General features: G+C 45.0%; 1 protein-coding gene across 1 annotated transcript in view; it reads left to right on the top strand.

Annotated features, from left to right (window-relative positions):
- Nucleotides 1-722: 722 nt before the first annotated feature.
- Nucleotides 723-21,470, top strand: part of LOC147436239 (Thioredoxin superfamily protein) — an 85,346-nt gene continuing 64,598 nt past the window's right edge. The window contains exons 1-2 of the mRNA XM_086488118.1: nt 723-962; nt 1,045-1,070. Of these exons, the coding sequence (XP_086344244.1) occupies nt 729-962; nt 1,045-1,070 (260 nt within the window). The 5' untranslated portion in view covers nt 723-728. The remainder of the gene's footprint in view (nt 963-1,044; nt 1,071-21,470) is intronic.

Raw genomic sequence — 21,470 nt, 5'->3', positions numbered from 1 at the left:
GAGAGAGAGAGAGAGAGAGGTGTGAACAAATGAATGCAAAAGTGAAGAGGATAGTTTTGGTTTTGCAAATCTCAAAATTTAGCATTAAATAACAAAGAATGATTTTAAAGTATTCAGTTACAAGCATCATTGCTTTATCTCCAAAGTTAAACAAACACTATGGCTTTTGCCCCAATGGCAGGTGAAAAAGACAAACAGGTGGAATCTGCATAGATTCCTACAAGGAAATAGAAGGGGATCCGAGTAGGAGACCTTTGCCTTCGAAGGCTATGGAGTATGGAACGGGTCTTTCTCTCTCTTTATTTGTTTGGCGAAGCATACGTCTCTCTCTCTCTCTCTCTCTCTCTCTAACCTCCTCCCCCCCTTTCTCGTGTAGGTAGCAGGAAGTGCTAGTGCCCAACTCTTGACAACTTGTGTTCTCACCTGAGCGACAGGGTGAGATTGCTAGTTGCTATTGTTGGTGACAGATGCAATCATGAGGGAGGGGAGGCCCCCTAAGAGGGTGGGGGTGGAGGACGGGGTGCACAAGCGGACTCATGCAAGCGAGGTGAAGGGGAGGAAGAGGCAATCTTACAACTAATACATTTTAAATTTTTTATACGTATGTATTTACAATATACAATATACACATATATACATTTTTATTATTTATACATATGTATTTACACTATACACATATATGCATGGAAAAATTGTTAGTACATACATACATATATTCACTCCATTGGATGGAGTCCATCAGTTCAGTACTGACTACGCCTAAGATGGGCAGCGAGCAACAACAACAGAAAGTGGATGATACAACAACAACAACAACCACAGCAACATCAACAGGAGCAGCAGGAGGTCTCGAAGGTGCAGGTGTCCCTCTGCCTGTCAACTTCCATGGCAACTTGAGGAGTGCGCAGAGCGATGAACATTTCAAGGACCTTCTCCAACAAGCCAAGGACTCCAAACAAACGGTAAGTGCTTGCCTACCTCTTTTGTCTAAAAGGACTATATACCCACCATTCACGCATCTTTTTCCTGTCTTCTTGTGTCCAGGCAGTTATTAGCTATGGAGCCAAGTGGTACGTTCTTTCCTTTGAGAGAGAGAGAGAGAGAGAGAGAGAGAGAGAGAGAGAGAGAGAGAGAGAATATTGGAGTTGGCAAATGCATATGAGTATGGAATGTGTCTATATCCACGGGGATGTTAATGCGATCCCAATATTTATTTTGGCTTTAGGTATTTATTTTACTTGTTTGTCAGACCCAGGTAGGGCAATTTGCTAAGGTGACTATGTAAGCACTCTTAGCCCCCATTGTATAATCATCAATTCATTGCCAAGGTTGGTTGGTTCAGCTCCCCATCGTTGACTTTGACATGGTATCAGAGCTGCGTGCTCGATTAACCTTGAAGGAGGACAAACTCGTTGAGAAGGTGAAGAGAATCCCCTCGCTTGCAGGCAGCCCTCCCCCCCCCCCCCGTCCCTTGGTGTCACCCCCCCCTTTACTGTTTGCGCTTTAAAATGCTTGGGTTGTGGTGGCATTTTCTTCTACCCATCGTTGCCGTTACCCCCCCTTCCCTGGTGGACCTTGGTGCTGCAATCGTTAGCGTTTTAAAAAGCTCATCGTGCAAGCACTCGACAGCAACGAGCCCCCCTCCCCCATCGCTAGCGTTTTAAAAACGCTCCTCGTAGTGACAACGGTGTTCATCCCCCCCTACCGACCGCGTTCTGAGGAATCCCCCCCCCCCCCCCCCCCCCCCCCCCCCCCCCCCCCCCCCCCCCCCCCCCCCCCCTTCTCTCTCTCCCCTTTCTCCGTTTCCTCCTTTCCTCCTCGCAGGTGCCTTTTTGTGGCTTGTTGCAATGTTTTAAAACGGTGCAAGCAGCCTTGCTTTGGGAGTTAAAATACTTGGGTCGTGGTGGCATCTTCTTTTGCCCATCGTTGCCGTTACCGCCCCTTCCTTGGTGGACCTTGGCGTTGCAATTGTTAGCGTTTTGAAACGCTCATCGTGCAAGCGCCCGATGGCAACGAGTCCCCCCCCCCCCCCCCCTTCTCCCCGCCTTTTAAAAACGCTCCTTGTAGCGAGACGGCGTTCATCCCTTCTCCCGCTATCTCCCTTCCTCCTCGCGGGTGCCTCTTGTGGCTGGGAGTTAATAGCCCAGAGAGGGGCATTGGAGGACTTCTTTTTGTGTGGCTTGGGGAAGTGAGAAGGTGGCTTGCGAGGGCCGCAAAAATTTTCTTTTTTTGATACGGCTTGGAAAATCTGTGTAGCCATTTGGAGTACGAAAAGAAGACAAACGATTTTCTAGTTTTTGTACCTACGACATGCGCCCCCCCGCCCCCCCTCTCTTTTCTCAGGTGCCAGCGACAACAGTGACCAACACCAACTATTGGCTATGGAAAGCGGATCGACGAGCGCCGAGTTAGCGGCCTATGCACGGACAAAGTTCTCAAGGAAGTTGTCAGTTTGTTTGGCTCCTGAATCCTGATTGTGAAGCCAAATACAAATCCACGAGTTCGCTAGATGATAGAGGCAAGGGCAAGATTGATAAGGATAGTAGAGCTGCCACTCTGTTAGGTCCGAGACCCGTTGTTATAAATGCGAGAAGATGCTTTGTTTGGCGCTAGAGTTTGAAGCCAAAGACAAAAGCAGGAAATCACAAAAGGACAAAGGCAAAGGCAAGTTTGACAGAGATAACTGTGATGAAGATTCGATAGAGGAGATCGACATGGCACACGTGGTGGCGACCACAGTGGCCATGATGCCAGATTTCTAGTCAGTTGGCAATTGCCGCAACTAGCTTCAGCCAGAGAGAGGCTTGTGAGCGGTAGAGGGGGGCAAAATGGAGCTCCCTACAAATGATTTGGGCTGTTGTGGTGCAGTGCAAGTTGAACCAATGGGTCGGAGTTCAAGGTACATGCATCTGGCAAGGAACCAATCAGGCGTATCTAAAACACTATCGATGAGTGCACCAATCCATTGTTGTTGGCTGGATTATGGAGAGGTTGTGTTTCAAAGTTCATTGTATGGGATGTTTGGATGTGATGTGTTCATAGTTCACGAATGGGGATTCTTGGACGTAGTGTGGTCTACAGTTTGATCTTCTATGATGCAAATGGTGCTCAAGATGGCATTCATCTAAGATAAAAAGTTGGAAGTAGCACACCTGACCCCCATTGTATAATCATCAATTCATTGCAAGGTTGGTTTGTTCAACAATATCTGTCTCTCTCTCTCTCTCTCTCTCTCTCTCTCTCTCTCTCTCTCTCTCTCGTGTATTCTCCCCATTGCTCTATGCTTCCGCATCGTTGACTTTGACAGCGGATGCAGTGAGCCACGGAAATTCACTAGGACAGGGATTACTATTAAGCAGAGGATGCTTTATTACCATGGTATTCTACACACACATGCTATGTGGCAACATCAACGACACAAGCGTATCCAAACATATTACTTTTCAGAAACTGCATTCGGAGCTAACAAAAGTGTTAACTTATACAAGAATATGTGAACTTGTTTTGAGTGTTGCTTGGTGGGCAAGTATTTATTGAAGAATCCTTGATGTATGGTATTCATAAAGGTGCACTTGGGAGACCTGAAACGTGGATGAGATTTAATGGATAGCACACAAGAGTTACTTCTTGTTTAGAATATTTAACACGCCTTGGCGGAGCGCGCGGTTTTCCCGGATTGACTGGGAAAGTGTCGGGCTTCTGGCTATGAGAGAGTTGAGAGAGGAGAGAAGCAGAAACGGAAATAATTGTATATAGTATAGCAAGAGATATTATGAGAGCATAATTGCCATTAGATGCTAATTAACATAGATTTAGTATCATAAGGTAAATAGCAACATAATGAGAAACATGTAAGAGGAGCCCAATCTAACACTGAATTTAATGAATCAGAAACAAACTGTACATAGTACGGTTGAATTGACCTATAATAAACACCAAGATGTTCATCAAATCTGGGTAAATCCTTAAACATAAGCTCCAACACTAACATTCAATTAGAAGCGTTGCTTGGTTTCCAATCAACCACAATCTTGGGGTCTTCTCGATGCATATCCGAGCCCTCATAGCCACATACACTCGAGTCCTTAAGTGAATGTAGACTGGTGCTTACCTCAAACATCGGCCACTGTCCTTGTAACAGACTTGGACACTCCAAGTCAAGAATCAACCTCGACAGCACCAAATAACCACTTCAAAACAATTCACAGATCACAACAGATTTGCACTGGCCTGGCGGAGTTCCGTGCCTAGAGATATTGGCCCCAAAGACTGGCGCCCCTTTCGGTATTTCTTTTTATATTAATCAGATCAAAGTACAAGAGAGTGGCTCGGGGTTCACTCTCAGACTCTGTGTCCAGATGCTCTGAGAAGTGAAGCCCTCACCACGTATTTAAAGGTACAAGGGATGCCCAAAAGTAGAGCCCCAAAAGCTTTTAAAAATAAAAAGCATCAGTTCTCTCTCTCTCTTAGAGAGTCTCTTTAAAAAAAAAAAGAGCAAGTTTTCTCTCTTTCTCATGGCATGGAGAAAAAGCAAGATTCGTCGCTCATCATTTATATATATATATATATATATATATATATATATATATATATATATATATATATATATATAGTCTCCACGATTTTCGGAAATTAGGGTTTTTGGCAGAAATTAGGGTTTGCAAGAATTTTAGGGTTTCTGGCAGAAATTAGGGTTTCTGCTGTCCTCCACGTCATCACTTTGTGACATACCCCCCTCTTGAAAGCATTGTAATCGACCGCGATTACGCTTGCAAAACCGACAAAAGCCATAAACCGTCTTAGCAGACACTGACTGTTAGTACCTACGTACTAGGAACACACATCTAGCACATGTACAAAATCGACAGTCACATCACACGACATCACCAGACATCACAGGACATCACATGACATTCAACATTCATTCGGATCTTAGACCATGATTTATCGGCAATGTAGCTAGCAATCACATCTAGGTCCAATCGGGACCTCATCGATGTCCGATTGACTAACCCCTATTGCAACCATGTCTATTCGAGATCAATCAGACCAAAATGCTGCAGTCATTTCGGCTATCAGTTCCTGCACTCACAAGAAGTCAAGAACAAATCAGTATCATAATTAGGAATTCCATTTCATAAAGTCATCCAACAGAATACTATTAGCTCTCATTATCCTTGAAGGTCAAAGAGACATCAGTGACTTTAGTATCAAAATCAAGGCATCTGTTGACAAAGGAGTGGAGTGACTCCCCTCTTGTGCATCCCACTGCACCGGATCTTCGGCCAAGCTGAATTTCTGGGTTTCGTTTGGAGTAGACTATACTAAACCAAAACATCGAGGTAAAGTTTCACAATCCGAGGAGTATCTACTAGGTCCTCCTCCTCCATCCACTTCGCATCAAATGCATGGAAATTCTTGAACTTAACCAAGAACCACCTTCGGACTTTACCTTTCTTCGTATCGTTATGTGCCAAAATCTGTTCATGAACAAGGATCTCCTCGTTTTCTTCCACTTCGGGTTGCTCATCAGGCTCCCCATCATCAGGCACATCACCCTTAACAGGTTTCAAGAGACTCACATGCAATGCATTGTGAATCCTCCAAGTATCTGGCAGTTTCAATCGGAAGGAGACATCATTTATCTTGTCAGCGATCTGGAAAGGTTCGTAGTATCGCATACTAAGATTTGGAAAAAGCCTCTCCTTTCCCTTTTTCTTTCGTAGGCGTGCCTTCTCAAAACGTAAGAGCACCCAATCATCCTCCTTCAATTTCAAGTCGCGACGATGGCGATCCGCTGCCTTTTTCTGTCGTTCTTGAGACTTCTGCAAAGTCTTGCGAACCTTGGCAAAAGCCGTATCCAAATCTCGCGAATATTCATCCGCTTCAAATATCTAATCTTCGTGCTCAGGAAGGATGAAACCAACACTTCCAACAATCTCACATGGTGTCTTCCCCGTCGAAGAGTGTATCGTGTTATTGTAGGCAAATTCCACCAAAGGTAAGTTCTTTTTCCATTGAGTCTTCTGATCCGAGATACAAGACTTCAATAAATCTAAAATCACTGAATTGGCAATCTCAAATTGCCCGTCAGTCTGCAAGTGGAACGATGACGAGAACTGCAACTGTGTGCCAATGTTCTCCCAAATTGCCTTCCAAAACAAACTCATAAATCTGGGGTCTTTGTCTGAGACAATCGTCTCAGACGCGCCATGTAATCGGAAAACCATCGTGATCATTCTGTGTTCTCGGGAGATCAAAAATAAAATCCATTTCAATACTTTTCCAGGGGCGGGTGGGTATGGGTAAAGGCTTTAACAATCCTTGTGCCTTATGCCTGTCAAAATTGACCTTCTGGCATACTAAGCAACTGCGCACAAACTCTTCCACATCCTTTTTGAGTCTCGGCCAAAAAAAAGTATCTCTCTACCCCCTTCATGGTGGTAGCAATGCCGCAGTGACTCGTAAAAGGTGGACAGTGGCATTCAGTCATAACCTTTTCCCTCAACGGTTGTGTAACGCACAACATAGTCTTTTTCATCAAGTAGCCTTCCCGGAGGGAGTATCCAGCTACTGTCTTCCCATCCCGTATCCGTGTGAAAATATTTGCAAAATCTGTATCTGTGGCATACTGATCGACCATATCCTCGAAGCTCATATGATGTATCGCGGAAATAGCCAGAACCAACGGTTTCCGAGACAAAGCATCTGCCACCACATTCATCTATCCCTGCACATGGACAATGCACATGGACAATCTGGAAGTGGAACTGTGACAAGATGTTCGCCCACCGCATCTGCTTTTCCGAAAGCTGCTTCTGTGACAAGAAGTAGCGCAAACTCTGATGGTCTGTAAAGACAGTAAAATCCGCTCCGAGTAGGTAATGCCACCATTGAGTTAGAGCATGGATAACCGCCAAAAGCTCTTTCTCATAGATCTGTGCTGTCATATCTGGCCTAGAGAACAAACGGCTCTCGTAAGCTATGACATGGCCTTCTTGCATCAAGACCGCATCCAGACTACGACCACAAGTATCACAATATACTTCAAATGACTTCTGCAATTCCGACAAAGTCAAAATAGGTCCCGTAGTCAATTTCTCTTTCAATGTCTGAAAGGCAGTCACCTGTGTGGGTTCCCACGAGAAAGGTACTCCTTTCTGTGTCAAGATATGCAAAGGGGAAGCAACCTCTGCAAACTTTCGTATGAACCGCCTGTAGTACGAACACAATCCCAAGAAGCTTCTAACTTCATGGACATTCCTCAAATCGGGCCAATCACGGATAGTCTCTATCTTGGCCGTGTCCATTTGCACTCGTGCTGTTGACACACTGTGTCCCAAAAAAGTGTATCTCTGGTAGGAAAAATTCACTTTTCTTTGCATTAATCACTAACGTGTGATCTCGTAATGCTTGAAAGACTTGAAGCAGACGATCTCTGTGTTCTGCCTCATTCTTGGAGAAAACAATGATGTCGTCAAAGAAAGTGCCAACAAATAGTCTGTACTCTCGAAAAATCCTGTCCATCATCCGGTTAAATGTCGTAGGAGCATTGGTTAAGCCAAAAGGCATCACCAAAAACTCAAATAACCCAAAAGTCGTCCGAAAAGCTGTCTTGTAGACATCTCCTGGCGCTATCCTGATCTGATGATATCCACTCTTCAAGTCAATCTTGCTAAAGCACGAGGATCCCTGTAACCTGTCGAGTATATCATCGATCCTAGGAGTCGGAAATCTGTTCTTGATGGTGATTTCGTTGAGAGTGCTATGCACATTCTCCAAGATCCGTCTTTCTTCAAAACCAACAACACTGGAGAGCAATACGGTGAAGTACTAGGCTGGACAAGACCCTTTTCCAAGAGGTCTTTCACTTGGTTCATAATCTTTTCAATCTGTACTCGGCTCACACTGTAAGGTGGCCGGTTTGGTGACGTGCTTCCAAGTATCAGATCAATGGTATGATCTTCAGGCCCTCTAAAAAGCAATCGGCATGAGTGTGGAGAAAAATCTTGGCGTTCTTTTGATCACGTCAAAACATATTCAACCTTTATCCATCGTTCAATTCTCTCCCAAAAGAATGAGTAAGAAACTGAAGTTCATCAAGTACAATCTCTAAGCCCTTCATTTATCAAAGTCGCTTTCTCGGCCCGGTAGTCAACTACGGCGTAGTTCTTGTGGTACCAAGGGATCCTGAGTAGAATGTCACTCGCGTGCCCTGAACACCCCTGTCATTGCAAACAAAGTTTGCCAATGCTCGGTGTAATGGCAACATCCCATCCGGGTGCCAGTCGAACTACCTCCGCCTGTGGTGTCAGTCGGTCGGGCGTAGTTTCCAAATCGAGCCGCCAATTCCAAGTGAAAAGAAGTTGGCCTTGGCTCCTTCAAAAGAGCTTCCTGATCCTTCACTTTGCCCCAAAAAGCGACAAAGTTTGTACTTTCATTCATTTGATTCGGTGCAAGTCCCACGCCATGTGGTACCAGTTCTGCTTTTCTATATACCTTTTCTGCCACGTTCCTCAGCTGCTCTCGAACTCTCAGGCATGTCGTCGTTCTTATCATATTGTTCTTTCTGTGCCTTTTTAGGGCACTTCGCGGAGATATGTCCATGTTCCCCGTATCCAAAGCACTTCCCCTCTCTGATGAAGCGAGCTCTCTCCTCAGGAGTAAGCTTGGGTCGTGCATCCTTTTTCTTTGGGTTGCTCTTTCTTTTTCTACTTTCATTCCCAGAAGTTTGTCCGGTTCGTTGTGTCGTGACCTCATCTGTGGGGTAGGTCAGACTGCCAGATTGAATGGCAAAGCCCCGCTTCGCATGACTCATCAACTCCTGAATAGAAGTTGACTTCTGTTCCAAGCAGTGATCTCAGATCTCTGTAGGTAGACCCAAGGTAAACTGCTCAATCTGTTCTTTGAATGAGATCTTCTTGAATGAAGAGGCGGGTAGAAAAGAGCTCCAAAATCTCTCGCAATAAGTGTCCATTGTATCCTTCTTGGTCATCCGAAGATGGTTCCAAGCAGCTCGTATATCGCGTTCATACTCTTGAGTCAGCCAAGAAGAAATAAAAAGCTTCTTAAATTTCAGCCATTTAACTGGCGCAGTCTTGTTTAAAAGAAGCGTGGACCACCAAGTTCGAGCATTCCCCTTAAAGTAAGAGGCAGCTCTCCGAATCTTGGAGTGCTCTGAATAGCGTCCTCCCGCGAAAGCGAAGTCAAAACTGCTGTATAAAAGACAAAGCCTTCGAAGCATCTGAGTATCCTGAAAAAGTATCAAACTTGATCGAGTGGCCAGCTTCCTTAAACTCTCAGACTTTCTTGCTTTTATCTTCGAGAAAGTCATACTGGTTAGCTTTGTAAAAATTCTTCTTGTTCGCATAAAAGTTTCCATTGTCAGAGTCTGAACTGTCCGTAGACGAGTCCTCTGTAGAAGTGTCACTCACTGGGCGAGACTTAGACTTCCTTGCCTTTTTCTTGCCCTTTCCGAAGCGTTGTTTCTTGCTTCGCTTTTTGCTTTTCCTGTCTTCTTCGCTCGAGTCTGAAGAGCTAGAAGAACTGTCAGAAGACGAAGAAGAAGAACTGGGTAGGTCTTCAAACTTGACGCGCTTCTTCAATTTCTTTGCCTTGTCAAATGTCGACCGACGACCCAAATATCCCGGGAAGTCAGTGCCTTTCTTCTGCTGTTTGCCGTGCTTTCTGCCTTACTTTTGCACGTCGAAAAGCTGAGCAATCTGTGCATCAACCACGTTCTCCAGTTCCTTCTCCGTATATTTCTTAGAGGCAGAAGGTTTCTTGAGAGCGGGTTTTGGGAGTGGTGTTGTGGTTCTTTGCCACTCCATCTGTACCTCTTCCAAAGAGGTCTGGTTCATATATTTTGCCATCTTCGGGTCCTTGGCAAAATTGAGCATCATCTTTGTTGCATCGCCAATCAATTGACGACGCTCCATCTCTCTTTGCTCCGCCTGAGTAGGTCGAGGCGGGCCATACTCTCTGTCTGAATCTTCGTTGTGATCCCAGCCCGCATCTCCAGATGCAAAGGGAGTCGACTGATCATTGCCTGAAGCCATAGGTGCTCTGATACCACTGTAACAAACTTGGACACTCCAAGTCAAGAATCAACCACGACAGCACCAAATAACCACTTCAAAACAATTCACAGATCACAACAGATTTGCACTGGCCTGGCGGAGTTCCGTGCCTAGAGATATTGGCCCCAAAGACTGGCGTCCCTTTCGGTATTTCTTTTTATATTAATCAGATCAAAGTACAAGAGAGTGGCTCGAGGTTCACTCTCAGACTCTGCGTCCAGATGCTCTGAGAAGTGAAGCCCTCACCACGTACTTAAAGGTACAAGGGATGCCCAAAAGCAGAGCCCCAAAAGCTTTTAAAAATAAAAAGCATCAGTTCTCTCTCTCTCTTAGAGAGTCTCTTAAAAAAAAAAGAAAAAAGCAAGTTCTCTCTCTTTCTCATGGCATGGAGAAAAAGCAAGATTCGTTGCTCATCATTTATATATATATTTAGTCTCCGCGATTTTCGGAAATTAGGGTTTTTGGCAGAAATTAGGGTTTGCAGGAATTTTAGGGTTTCTGGCAGAAATTAGGGTTTCTGCTGTCCGCCACGTCATCACTTTGTGACAGTCCTTGTGCTGTCGAGCTCATCCTTCCATTTCCAAAGCCCTTGAACAGGTGCTCTTAATCCCAATCCCGAGAAAAACAACAACAGTTAACAACCTATGGTTCCCTCTTTTGTGTTTCGTCTTGAACCTTCCTTCTCTTTCCTTCATATCGCTTCCCTTGCACAAAATCTCTGAGAGAGCTCTCATCCAAGAAGAAGAATAAGCCTCCCTGTAAACAGACTTGGACACTCCAATTCAAGAATCTACCGCGACAGCAGCAAATAGCCAGTTCAAAACAATTCACAGCTCACAATAGATTCAACACTGGCCCGACAGAGTTCCGTGCCTAGAGATATTGGCCCCAAAGACTGGCGCCCCTTTCGGTATTTCTTTTTGTATTAATACGTGTTCAAAGTACAAGACTGCGGGCAGGCGCTCAACACTCAGACTTTGCATCCAGATGCCTTGAGTTATGAGGGCCTGCCTTCTTATTTAAAGAGTACAAGGGATGCCAAAAGCAGAGCCACAAAAGCTGAAAATCAAAAGCCCAAAAGCTTTTGTAAAAATAAAGCAGCGGCTCTTTCTTTCTCTTGCTTGTAAATTAAAGCAAAAGCTTAGTGGAAAAATAAAGAAAAAGAGCTCTCTCTCTCATTCCCTTGCGTAGCAAAAAGCTGGCCCAAAAGCTCTCCTGCTTTTCCACATGCTGCTGCCACGTCAGCATCCCATAAATTGCGCCACAAATTCCTGCCTGTCCGTACGACGCCTGCCTTGTTAGCACTGCAGCGATCGGGACTGTCTCTTAGCAGCAAGAGTGTGTGTAATGGGCAGCCAGCAGCCACGTGTCATCTCTGCAGTCATTTAGGGTTAGGGTTTCCCATCTGCAGCCATTTAGGGTTAGGGTTTCAGCAAAGTGGGCAGCCACATCATCACTTTGTGACATACCCCCCTCTTGAAAGCATTGTAATCGCCCTCGATTACGCCTGCAAAACAGACAGAGGCCATAAACTGTCTTAGCAGACACTGACTGTTAGCACCTACGTACTAGGAACACACATCTAGCACATGTACCAATCGACAGTCACATCACACGACATCGCTCGACATCTCAAGACATTACATGACGTTCAACATTCATTCGGATCTTAGACCATGATTTATCGGCAATATAGCTAGCAATCGCATCTAGATCCAGTTGGGACCTCATAGATGGCCGATTGACTAACCCCTATTGCAACCATGTCTATTCAAGATCAATTAGACCAAAATGCTGCAGTCATTTCGTCTATCAATTCGTGCACTTACAAACAAGTGAAGAACAAATCAGTTTTATATTCAGGAATTCCATTTCATAAAGTCATACAGCAGAATACTGTCAGCTCTCAGTATCCCTGAAGCTCAAAGAGACATCAGTGACTTTAATATACAAAAATCAAGGCATTTGTTGACAAAGGAGCGGAGTAACTCCCCTCTTGTGCATCCCACTGCATCAGATCTTCGGCCAAGCTGAATTCTGGGTTCCATTTGAAGTAGACTATGCTAAACCAAAACCTTCGAGGTAAAGTTTCACAATATGAGGAGTATCTGCTAGGTCCTCCTCTTCAATCCACTTCGCATCCAATGCAGGATAGTTCTTGAATTAACCAAGAACCGCCTTCGGACTTTACCTTTATTCTTTGTGTCCTTATGTGCCAAAATCTGTTCAGGAACAAGGATCTCCTCGTTTTCTTCCACTTCGGGTTGCTCATCAGGCTCCCCATCATGAGGCACATCACCTTTAAAAGGTTTCAAGAGACTCACATGGAATGCATTGTGAATCCTCCAAGTGTCAGGCAATTTCAGTTGGAAGGAGACATCATTGATCTTTTCAGTGATCTGGAAAGGTCCGTAGTATCGCATACTAAGCTTTGGAAAAAGCCTCTCCTTTCCCTTTTTCTTTCGTAGGCGTGCCTTCTCGAAACGTAAGAGCACCCAATCATCCTCCTTCAATTTCAAATCGTGACGATGGCGATCTGCTGCCTTTTTTTGTCGATCTAGAGATTTCTGCAAAGCCTCGCGGACCTTGGCAAAATCCGTGTATAAGTCGCGCGTATACTCATCCGCTTCAAAAATCTAGTCTTTCGTGCTTAGGAAGGGTGGAACCTTCGCAGCACCTTCAACAAACTCAAATGGTGCCTTGCCTGTCGAAGAGTGTATCGTGTTATTGTAGGCAAATTTCACCAAAGGTAGATAATTTTCCCATTGAGTCTTCTGATCCAAGATATAAGACTTCAATAAATCTAAAACCACTGAATTGGCAATCTTAGATTGCCCGTCAGTCTGCGGGTGGAACGATGATGAGAACCGCAACCGTGTGCCAATGTTCTCCCAAATTGCCTTCCAAAACAAACTCGTAAATGTGGGGTCCCTGTTGGAGACAATCGTCTCAGGCATGCCATGTAATCTGAAGATCTGGGCCACAAACAGTCTCGCTAAGTGATCCAGCTTGACTGTTTTCTTCACTGGAATGAAATGAGCCTGCTTGCTAAATCTGTCAATAACAGTCCAGATACTGTCGTCACCACTCTGTGTTCTCGGGAGATCAAAAATGAAATTCATTGCAATACTTTCTTTGGGGCGGGTGGGTATGGGCAAAGGCTGTAACAATCCCTGTGCTTTATGCCTGTCAAACTTGACCTTCTGGCACACCAAGCAACTGCGCACAAACTCTTCCACATCCTTCTTGAGTCTCGGCCAAAAGAAGCATCTCTCTACCCCTTGCATGGTGGTAGTGATGCCGCGGTGACCCGTAAAAGGTGGACAATGGCATTCAGTCATAACCTTTTCCCTCAACGGTTGTGTAACGCACAACATGGTTTTTCTCATCAAGTAGCCATCCCGAATGGAATATCCCGCTACTGTCTCCCCATCCCGTATCCGTGTGAAAACGTCTGCAAAATCTGTATCTGTGGCATACTGGTCGACCATATCCTCGAAGCTCCTATGATGTATCGTGGAAATAGCCAGAACCAACGGCTTCCGAGACAAAGCATCTGCCACCATATTCTTCTGTCCCTGAACATGGACAATCTGGATGTGAAACTGTGACAAGATGTTCGCCCACCGCATCTGCTTTGCGATAGCTGCTTCTGTGACAAGAAGTAGCGCAAACTCTAATGGTCTGTAAAGACAATAAAATCCGCTCCGAGTAGGTAGTGCCGCCACTGAGTAAGAGCATGCATAACCGCCAAAAGCTCTTTCTCATAAATCTGTGCTGTCATTTTCGGCCTTGAGAACAATCGGCTCTCGTAAGCAATGACATGGCCTTCTTGCATTAAGACCGCACCCAGACTACGACCACAAGCATCACAATATACTTCAAATGACTTCTGCAAGTCCGACAAAGTCAAAACTGGTCCCGTAGTCAATTTCTCTTTCAAAGTCTGAAAGGCAGTCACCTCTGTGTGTCCCCACGAGAAAGGGACTCCTTTCTGTGTCAAGATATGCAAAAGGGGAAGCAACCTCTGCAAACTTTCGAATGAACCGCTTGTAGTACGAACACAGTCCCAAGAAGCTTCTAACTTTATGGACATTCTTCAAATCGGGCCAATCATGGATAGTCTCTATGTTGGCCGGATCCATTTGCATCGTGTTGCTGACACAATATGTCCCAAAAAGTGTATCTCTGGTAGGAAAAATTCACTTTTCTTTGCATTAATCACTAACTTGTGATCTCGTAATGCCTGAAAGACCTGAAGCAGATGATCTCTATGTTTTGCCTCATTCTTGGAGAAAACAATGATATCATCAAAGAAAGTGCCAACAAATAGCCAATACTCTCGAAAAATCCTGTCCATCATCCGGTTAAATGTCGTAGGAGCATTGGTTAAGCCAAAAGGCATAACCAAAAACTCAAATAACCCAAAAGTCGTCCGAAATGCTTTCTTGTAGACGTCTCCCGGCGCGATTTTGATCTGATGATATCCACTCTTCAAATCAATCCTGCTAAAGCACGAGGATCCCTGTAAGCTGTCGAGTATATCATCGATCCTAGGAATCGGAAATCTGTTCTTGATGGTGATTTTGTTGAGAGCTCTATAATCGATGCACATTCTCCAAGATCAGTCTTTCTTCAAAACCAACAATACTGGAGAGCAATACGGTGAAGTACTAGGCTGGACAAGACCCTTTTCCAAGAGGTCTTTCACTTGGTTCATAATCTCTTCATTCTGTGCTCGACTCACACAGTAAGGTGGCTGGTTCTGTGGTGTGCTTCCAGGTATCAAATCAATGGTATGATCTTTAGGACGAGCACGTGGTAACTCGCCTGGCAGGCCCTCTGAGAAGCAATCGGCATGAGAGTGGAGAAAATCTTGGCGTTCTTTATCAAGTTTAGACATATTTGTCGTATCCTCTTCACTCAACTCTTTCATAAAGATCGAGTAAACAAACAGATTGGATTTCATTAATTTAGAAATGGCCGAAGCCGATACAATAGGGACAGACTCGCCGTTCAGTTTAATGTCAAGTACAATGGTTTTGCCCTTCTCTGTAGTCAGTGTCGCTTTCCTCGCCCGATATTCGACCATGGCGAGGTTCTTGTGGTATCAGGGAATTCCTAAGAGAACATCACAACCTTCCAAAGGCATTATGTAAAAGTCCTCATGCCCCAAATACCCCTGACAATGCAACCGAAGTTTGCCAATGACAGGTGTAATGGCTACATCCCTGCCGGGTGCCGCTAGAACAGCCTCCGCAAGTGGTCCCATCCGATTGGGAGTGATCTCGAGCCGCACCGCCAATTCCGGTGAAATGAAGTTGGCCTTGGCTCCTCCATCAAAGAAGATCAGGGCCTCTTGGTCTTTCACTTTGCCCCAAGCTTGGCAAAGTTCTGTACTCTCGTCCATCGTGCTGGGATCGATACCCATGCAATCTGGAACCAGTCCTGTTTTCATCTTGCCTTTTCTTCCACATTCCTCAGCTGCTCTCGAACTCTCAGGCCTTTCGTCGTCCTGTTCTTTCTGTGCCTTTTTAGGGCACTTCGCGGAGATATGTCCAGGTTCCCTGCATCCAAAGCACTTCCCCTCGCTGATGAAGCGAGCTCTCTCCTGAGGAGTAAGCTTGGGTCGTGCATCCTTCTTTTTTGGGTTGCTCTTTCTCTTTCTACTTTCATTTGCTTAAGTCTGTTTGGCTCGTTGTGTCATGACCTCATTGGTGGGGTAGGTCAGACTGCCAGAGTGAATGGAAAAACCCCGTTTCTCATGACTCATCAACTCCTGAATAGAAGCTGACTTCTGTTCAAAGCAGTGATCTCGGATCTCTGTAGGTAGACCCAAGGTAAACCGCTCAATCTGTTCTCTGAACGAGATCTTCTTGAATGAAGAGGCGGGTAGAAAAGAGCTCCAAAATCTCTCGCAATAAGTGTCCATTGTATCCTTCTTGGTCATCCGAAGATGGTTCCAAGCAGCTCGTATATCGCGTTCATACTCTTGAGTCAGCCAAGAAGAAATAAAAAGCTTCTTAAATTTCAGCCATTTAACTGGCGTAGTCTTGTTTAAAAGAAGCGTGGACCACCAAGTTCGAGCATTCCCCTTAAAATAAGAGGTAGCTCTCCGAATCAGTGCTCTGAGTAGCGTCCTGTCGCGAAAGCGATGTCAAACTGCTGTACAAAAGACAAAGCCTTCGAAGCATCTCTATATCCTGAAAACGTGTCAAATTTAATTGGCTGTCCACCTTCCTTAAACTCTCGGACCTTCTTGCTTTTATCTTCCAGAAAGTCATATTGGTTGGCTTTATAAAAATTCTTCCTCTTTGCATAAAAGTTGCTGTCGTCAGAGTGTGAACTGTTTGTAGACGAGTCCTTTATAGAACTGTAACTCACTCGGCGAGATTTAGACTTTTTTGCCTCTTCTTGCCCTTTCTGAAGCGTTGTTTCTTGCTTCGCTTTTTGCCTTTGCGGTCTTCTTCGCTCGAGTCAGATGAGCTAGAAGAACTGTCAAAAGAAGAAGAACTGGGTACATCAAATCGAACACGCTTCTTCTGTTTGTTTGCCTTTTCAAATGTCGACTGACGACCCAAATAACCCGGGAAGTCAGTGCCTTTCTTCTGCTTTTTGCCGTGCTTTTTAAATTTGTTTTGTGCGTCAAAAAGCTGAGCAATCCGTGCATCAACCACCTCTTCTAATTCCTTCTCTGAATATTTCTTGTGAGCAGAAGGTTTCTTGAGAGCGGGTTTTGGGGGGGGTGGTGTGGTTTTTTGCCACTGCGCATGCACTTCCTGAAAAGAAGTCTCGCTCATATATTTTGCAAATTTTGGGTCCTTCGCAAAATTGAGCATCATCTTTGTTGCATCGCTGATCAATTGACGACGCTCCATCTCTCGACGCTCCGTCTGAGTAGGCCAAGGCGGCCCATACTCCTTGCCGGAATCTTCATTGTGATCCCTTGCCGCATCTCCGGATGCAGAGGGAGTCGACTCATCCTTGCGTGAAGCCATAGGTGCCGCGGAAAAAAAATTGGGATCGGATTTCCCGTAGAAGAGAAATCGGCCGTGCTCTTATACCACTGTAACAGACTTGGACACTCCAATTCAAGAATCTACCGCGACAGCACCAAGTAGCCACTTCAAAACAATTCACAGCTCACAATAGATTCAACACTGGCCCGACGGAGTTCCGTGCCTAGAGATATTGGCCCCAAAGACTGGCGCCCCTTTCGGTATTTCTTTTTGTATTAATCTGTGTTCGAAGTACAAGAGTGCGGGCAGGCGCTCACACTCAGACTCTGCGTCCAGATGCTCTGAGTTATGAGGCCCTGCCTGCTTATTTAAAGAGTACAAGGGATGCCAAAAGCAGAGCCCCAAAAAGCTGAAAATCAAAAGCCCAAAAGCTTTTGTAAAAATAAAGCAGAGGCTCTTTCTTTCTCTTGCTTGTAAATTAAAGCAAAAGCTTAGTGGAAAAATAAAGCAAAAGATCTCTCTCTCATTCCCTTGCGTAGCAAAAAGCTGGCCCAAAAGCTCTCCTGCTTTTCCACATGCAGCTGCCACGTCAGCATCCCGTAAATTGCGCCGCAAATTCCTGCTTGTCCGTACGGCGCCTGCCACGTCAGCATTGCAGCGATTGGGACTGTCTCTCAGCAGCAAGAGTGTGTGTGTAATGGGCAGCCAGCAGCCCGTGTCATCTCTGCAATCATTTAGGGTTAGGGTTTCCCATCTGCAGCCATTTAGGGTTAGGGTTTCAGCAAAGTGTGCAGCCACGTCATCACTTTGTGATACTCCCTCTTTCTCTGCTCCCCCTTCTCTCTTCCTCTTCTCTTGTTTATTCCTGTAGCTCTCTTGAAAAACACCAAATACGAAAACTTTGATATCTCCCAATTGGTGTAGAATTGGCCTATGTGCGTGAGACACAAAAATGCTCAAAACGTTTTCCTTGTCTTTCGCGGCCTGTTTCGACTTTTGTAAAATTTTTACAGAATAGGTCTTTTCGGCCCCCCGCATGGAGTCCATTTAGTCTCTCACCCACTTTCCTTTCGATCACTGACCACAACTACCCAACTTGCCTTGCATGTTTCATGAGGCATTTCCTATACAACCCTTTCTTGTAAGCATCAAACGTCTACACTTGGGCTTGCACACCTGCTATGATATTCTGACTATATTTACATTTGCACTTGCCTGTCATCGTGTCCCACATTGCTCAATTAACATATACACTTCGATCAAGTAAGATCTTCATCTTTTAACCTTGTTTCATATCGTGGAAGCGGAGCAACACGACAATGCAATTAATTATAATATATCTTGGAGGTTTCAAATGCCTTGTTGACGAGCTGGTTATTTATGCTAGTCTCTAGGGGACTATAATAGCACACCTTGCTTATTCACTTATGACACGCAGGTTTTGCAAATTGACAGCGTGTGACTACCTGAGCACATACTCTCGGATTTTGTAATGTTTATGGTGGATATACCAACGAGGCATTCATCATAGTGCAAGCTTCACAACAATTAGGAGTAAGTAGATTAGAGCTAGTGTACTCAATACAATGAAATGAACTTACTTGATTGATTAGAGTGAGAGGGAAAAATACAAGCTAAGCATGGGTTCTTCGAGGAGATGGTTTGACAGATTTGTTGTGCCTTTTGCAAATGCACATCTTTCTTGGAATCGTCGACAGAGCGACCTATCCAATGGGTAGTAGGTTGATGATTCGGTTGCGCTTTTGTACGAGATCGTGGATTGCGGATGACAGAGGGGGATCTTTTTCCTTCTTGAAGTAGAGGATGTTCTTTGATTTGCTATTGTCTATCTAAGGATGGAAGTTCTAGTTCCGGCTTCATGTGACTCTTGCTCATCCGGTATACAGCAATTCAGGTGCATGTTCTTGTGCATGTGTTGGAGTTGGCTTCGACAGGCATAGAGGTATACTTTTCACTCCAGAACCGCTTCTTGTGTGATCATCCGACCTTCTTGGATGAGGTTTAGAGGTGGAGCATGTGGTGCCAAACTCTTAGCCGACAATGATAACAGTAAGGTGTTTTTTTTTGGAGGTATGGACCTGTCCTATCTGCATGTTCTCTGCCTACAGATTTGGTCATTCCTTAGCCCATAATGCAATTAGTATCTTGGCGGATGTTTTCCTTAGCCATTTTGGTGGTTGCCTCGTCTTTTGGATTTGTGTTGTGACGGTTGCTCTTCCCAGTGCATGCGAGCAGACATTCCTATGTTTTGTCTTCCAGATTGGGGACAAAGTACCATCCAGGACGCACCTACTTCCCTTATCCTTAGATTGGCATGTTATCTCCCACAGGATAATAATAGTCCTTCTTGGAATAGGAACTAGTTACAGTTAGCTCGAGCATTCTTCATAATGGAGAGAGAGTCTTCTTGGTTCTCCTAGATTTGTTTCTAGGTTCCACATGTATATTATTTCCCTTTTGGATTCACCTCCCTTTGGTGATCCAGTTACACGGGCAGAGATTGCTGGAGAGTTATGACAGTTATCCATGGTTCGGGTGTTCTCCCTTCAGAAGGGGATGTCGAGCCAGCTTGGGAGTTAGTTTCCGAGACTACTTCCTTACAGTTCTTTTGGCTCCATGTGCAGCGGACAGGTTTGACAGTTTATTTGGTGGCTTTTCACAACACCTTGTTCTTCTCTTGTAGAGCTTGGGAGCAGGTTCTCTTGATCTTGCCGTGTTAGCTACAGTCTCAGTATTGATGTGTGTTTCTTTATGTTGGATGTTTGTTCCTGATTCACTTTGAGAATGGGGTGATACTCCCTCGGGATGTGTTCCAGACAATTGAAGATCAGTTACAGTTTTCACTCTTAGTTCCGATTAAGTTTCTTCAGATACAATTTGCAGTTCATCATTGTATATGGTGGTTGGTGTAGTTCTTTGGTTCCTCGACATCGGACATACAATTCCTCAGTAGCCTCAGTTGTCCCATTCCTTGGACTTCCCGTAGCAGCTTGGAGATTATGGCACGTGGTATATGATGGGAGGTATAGGTTGGCGACTCTTTCCTCAAGGGTGGAGCACTTTAGAGTTGGGAAATGATTCGGATACCAGTAGTTTATGCCTTTACCCTCAGTTTTGATGCATCCTCTTGGAGCGGTCAACAACAGTGCCTACTGTAGATGCTCGTTGTACGACTTGTGAGTCTATTTGTAACAAACTTGGGCACCCCAAGTCTAGAATTTGTCGCAACACGAGAGAGATTCACTTAAAACACTTCACAAAAAAATCACAATCGAGTCGACACCGTCTGAAGTAGTTCCGTGCCAAGAGAGATTGGCCCCAAAGACTGGCGCCCCTCTCGGTATTTCTTTTTGTATTAATCTTTGAGCAAAGTACAACTCCCATTGGTCCTCAGCTCTCAGACTCTGCGTCCAAATGCTCTGAGAAGTAAGGCCCTTGGGCTTCTTTTATTCTTACAAGGGATGCCCAAAAGCAGAGCCCCAAAAGCAGTAACTAAAAGATTTTAACTCAAAAGCAGAGGGCCCAAAAAGAAGCCAGCGTTGAATGCGGAAATCCGTACGCTGTGCCACGTCAGCATGTCAGTGTGATTTACGAGAATCCATACAGCGTACCATGTTAGCGTCCGTACTACCTGCCATGTCAGCTGTTTGCCAATGGTGATCATGCCACGTCACCATTTTGTGACATACCCCCCTCTTGAAAGAATTGTAATTGCCCTCGATTACGCCTACAAAACAGACAGAGGCCGCAAATTAGTTCAGCAGACATTGACTCTAAGTACCGACGCACTAGACACGACACATCTAGCACTTGTACAAAGACGACAGTCACATCACTTCACATGACATCAGAGGACATTACATGACATATCAAATCAATCACATAAAAATTCATTCCAAATTTGAAACCATGACTAACAGCAACATATTTAGTAATTGTTAGACTTCATATTCCTGTCTGGTGGTAGCTCCGGTATCTCCCAGGAGCAGATTAGGGAGTGAGGGCTGTTTTGTGGCTGTGCCCGGCCAGTGTGAGGTTAATCTCTCATGTCGGGTCATGTCTAGCCATGTTTAGCTCGGGTTTTGGCTTTGTTCCATGGTCACATAGGCTCCTGGAGGCCTCGGATATTTTATCCTAGGCTCCCCATAATTTTCCCCATGTATCTTGAAGCCTTTCCCCATTTTCCCCTCTTTTTTCAAGGTCGTGGAGCCATAGGGCTGGGTCGGGCAGATTTGGCTGGTGCCTATATATAGGCGCCAGGGGTCACTTCTTTTCTCATGCATGTAGTGCTCAGAGGGGGTCGCCCTCCCTTGGGTGCCCCAGAGGGGTTTGGTGCAGATCAGCCTGGCGTTTCTCCTCCAGATCAGCCTAGCGTTTTGGCATAGATCAGCCCAGCGTTTTCTTGCACGGC

Source organism: Adiantum capillus-veneris, chromosome 18 (assembly GCF_014529385.1).
Source record: "Adiantum capillus-veneris isolate H3 chromosome 18, ASM1452938v2, whole genome shotgun sequence".
NCBI lineage: Eukaryota > Viridiplantae > Streptophyta > Polypodiopsida > Polypodiales > Pteridaceae > Adiantum > Adiantum capillus-veneris.
Note: the sequence above shows the minus strand (reverse complement) of the source record. Positions and strands in the feature narration are given on the sequence as shown.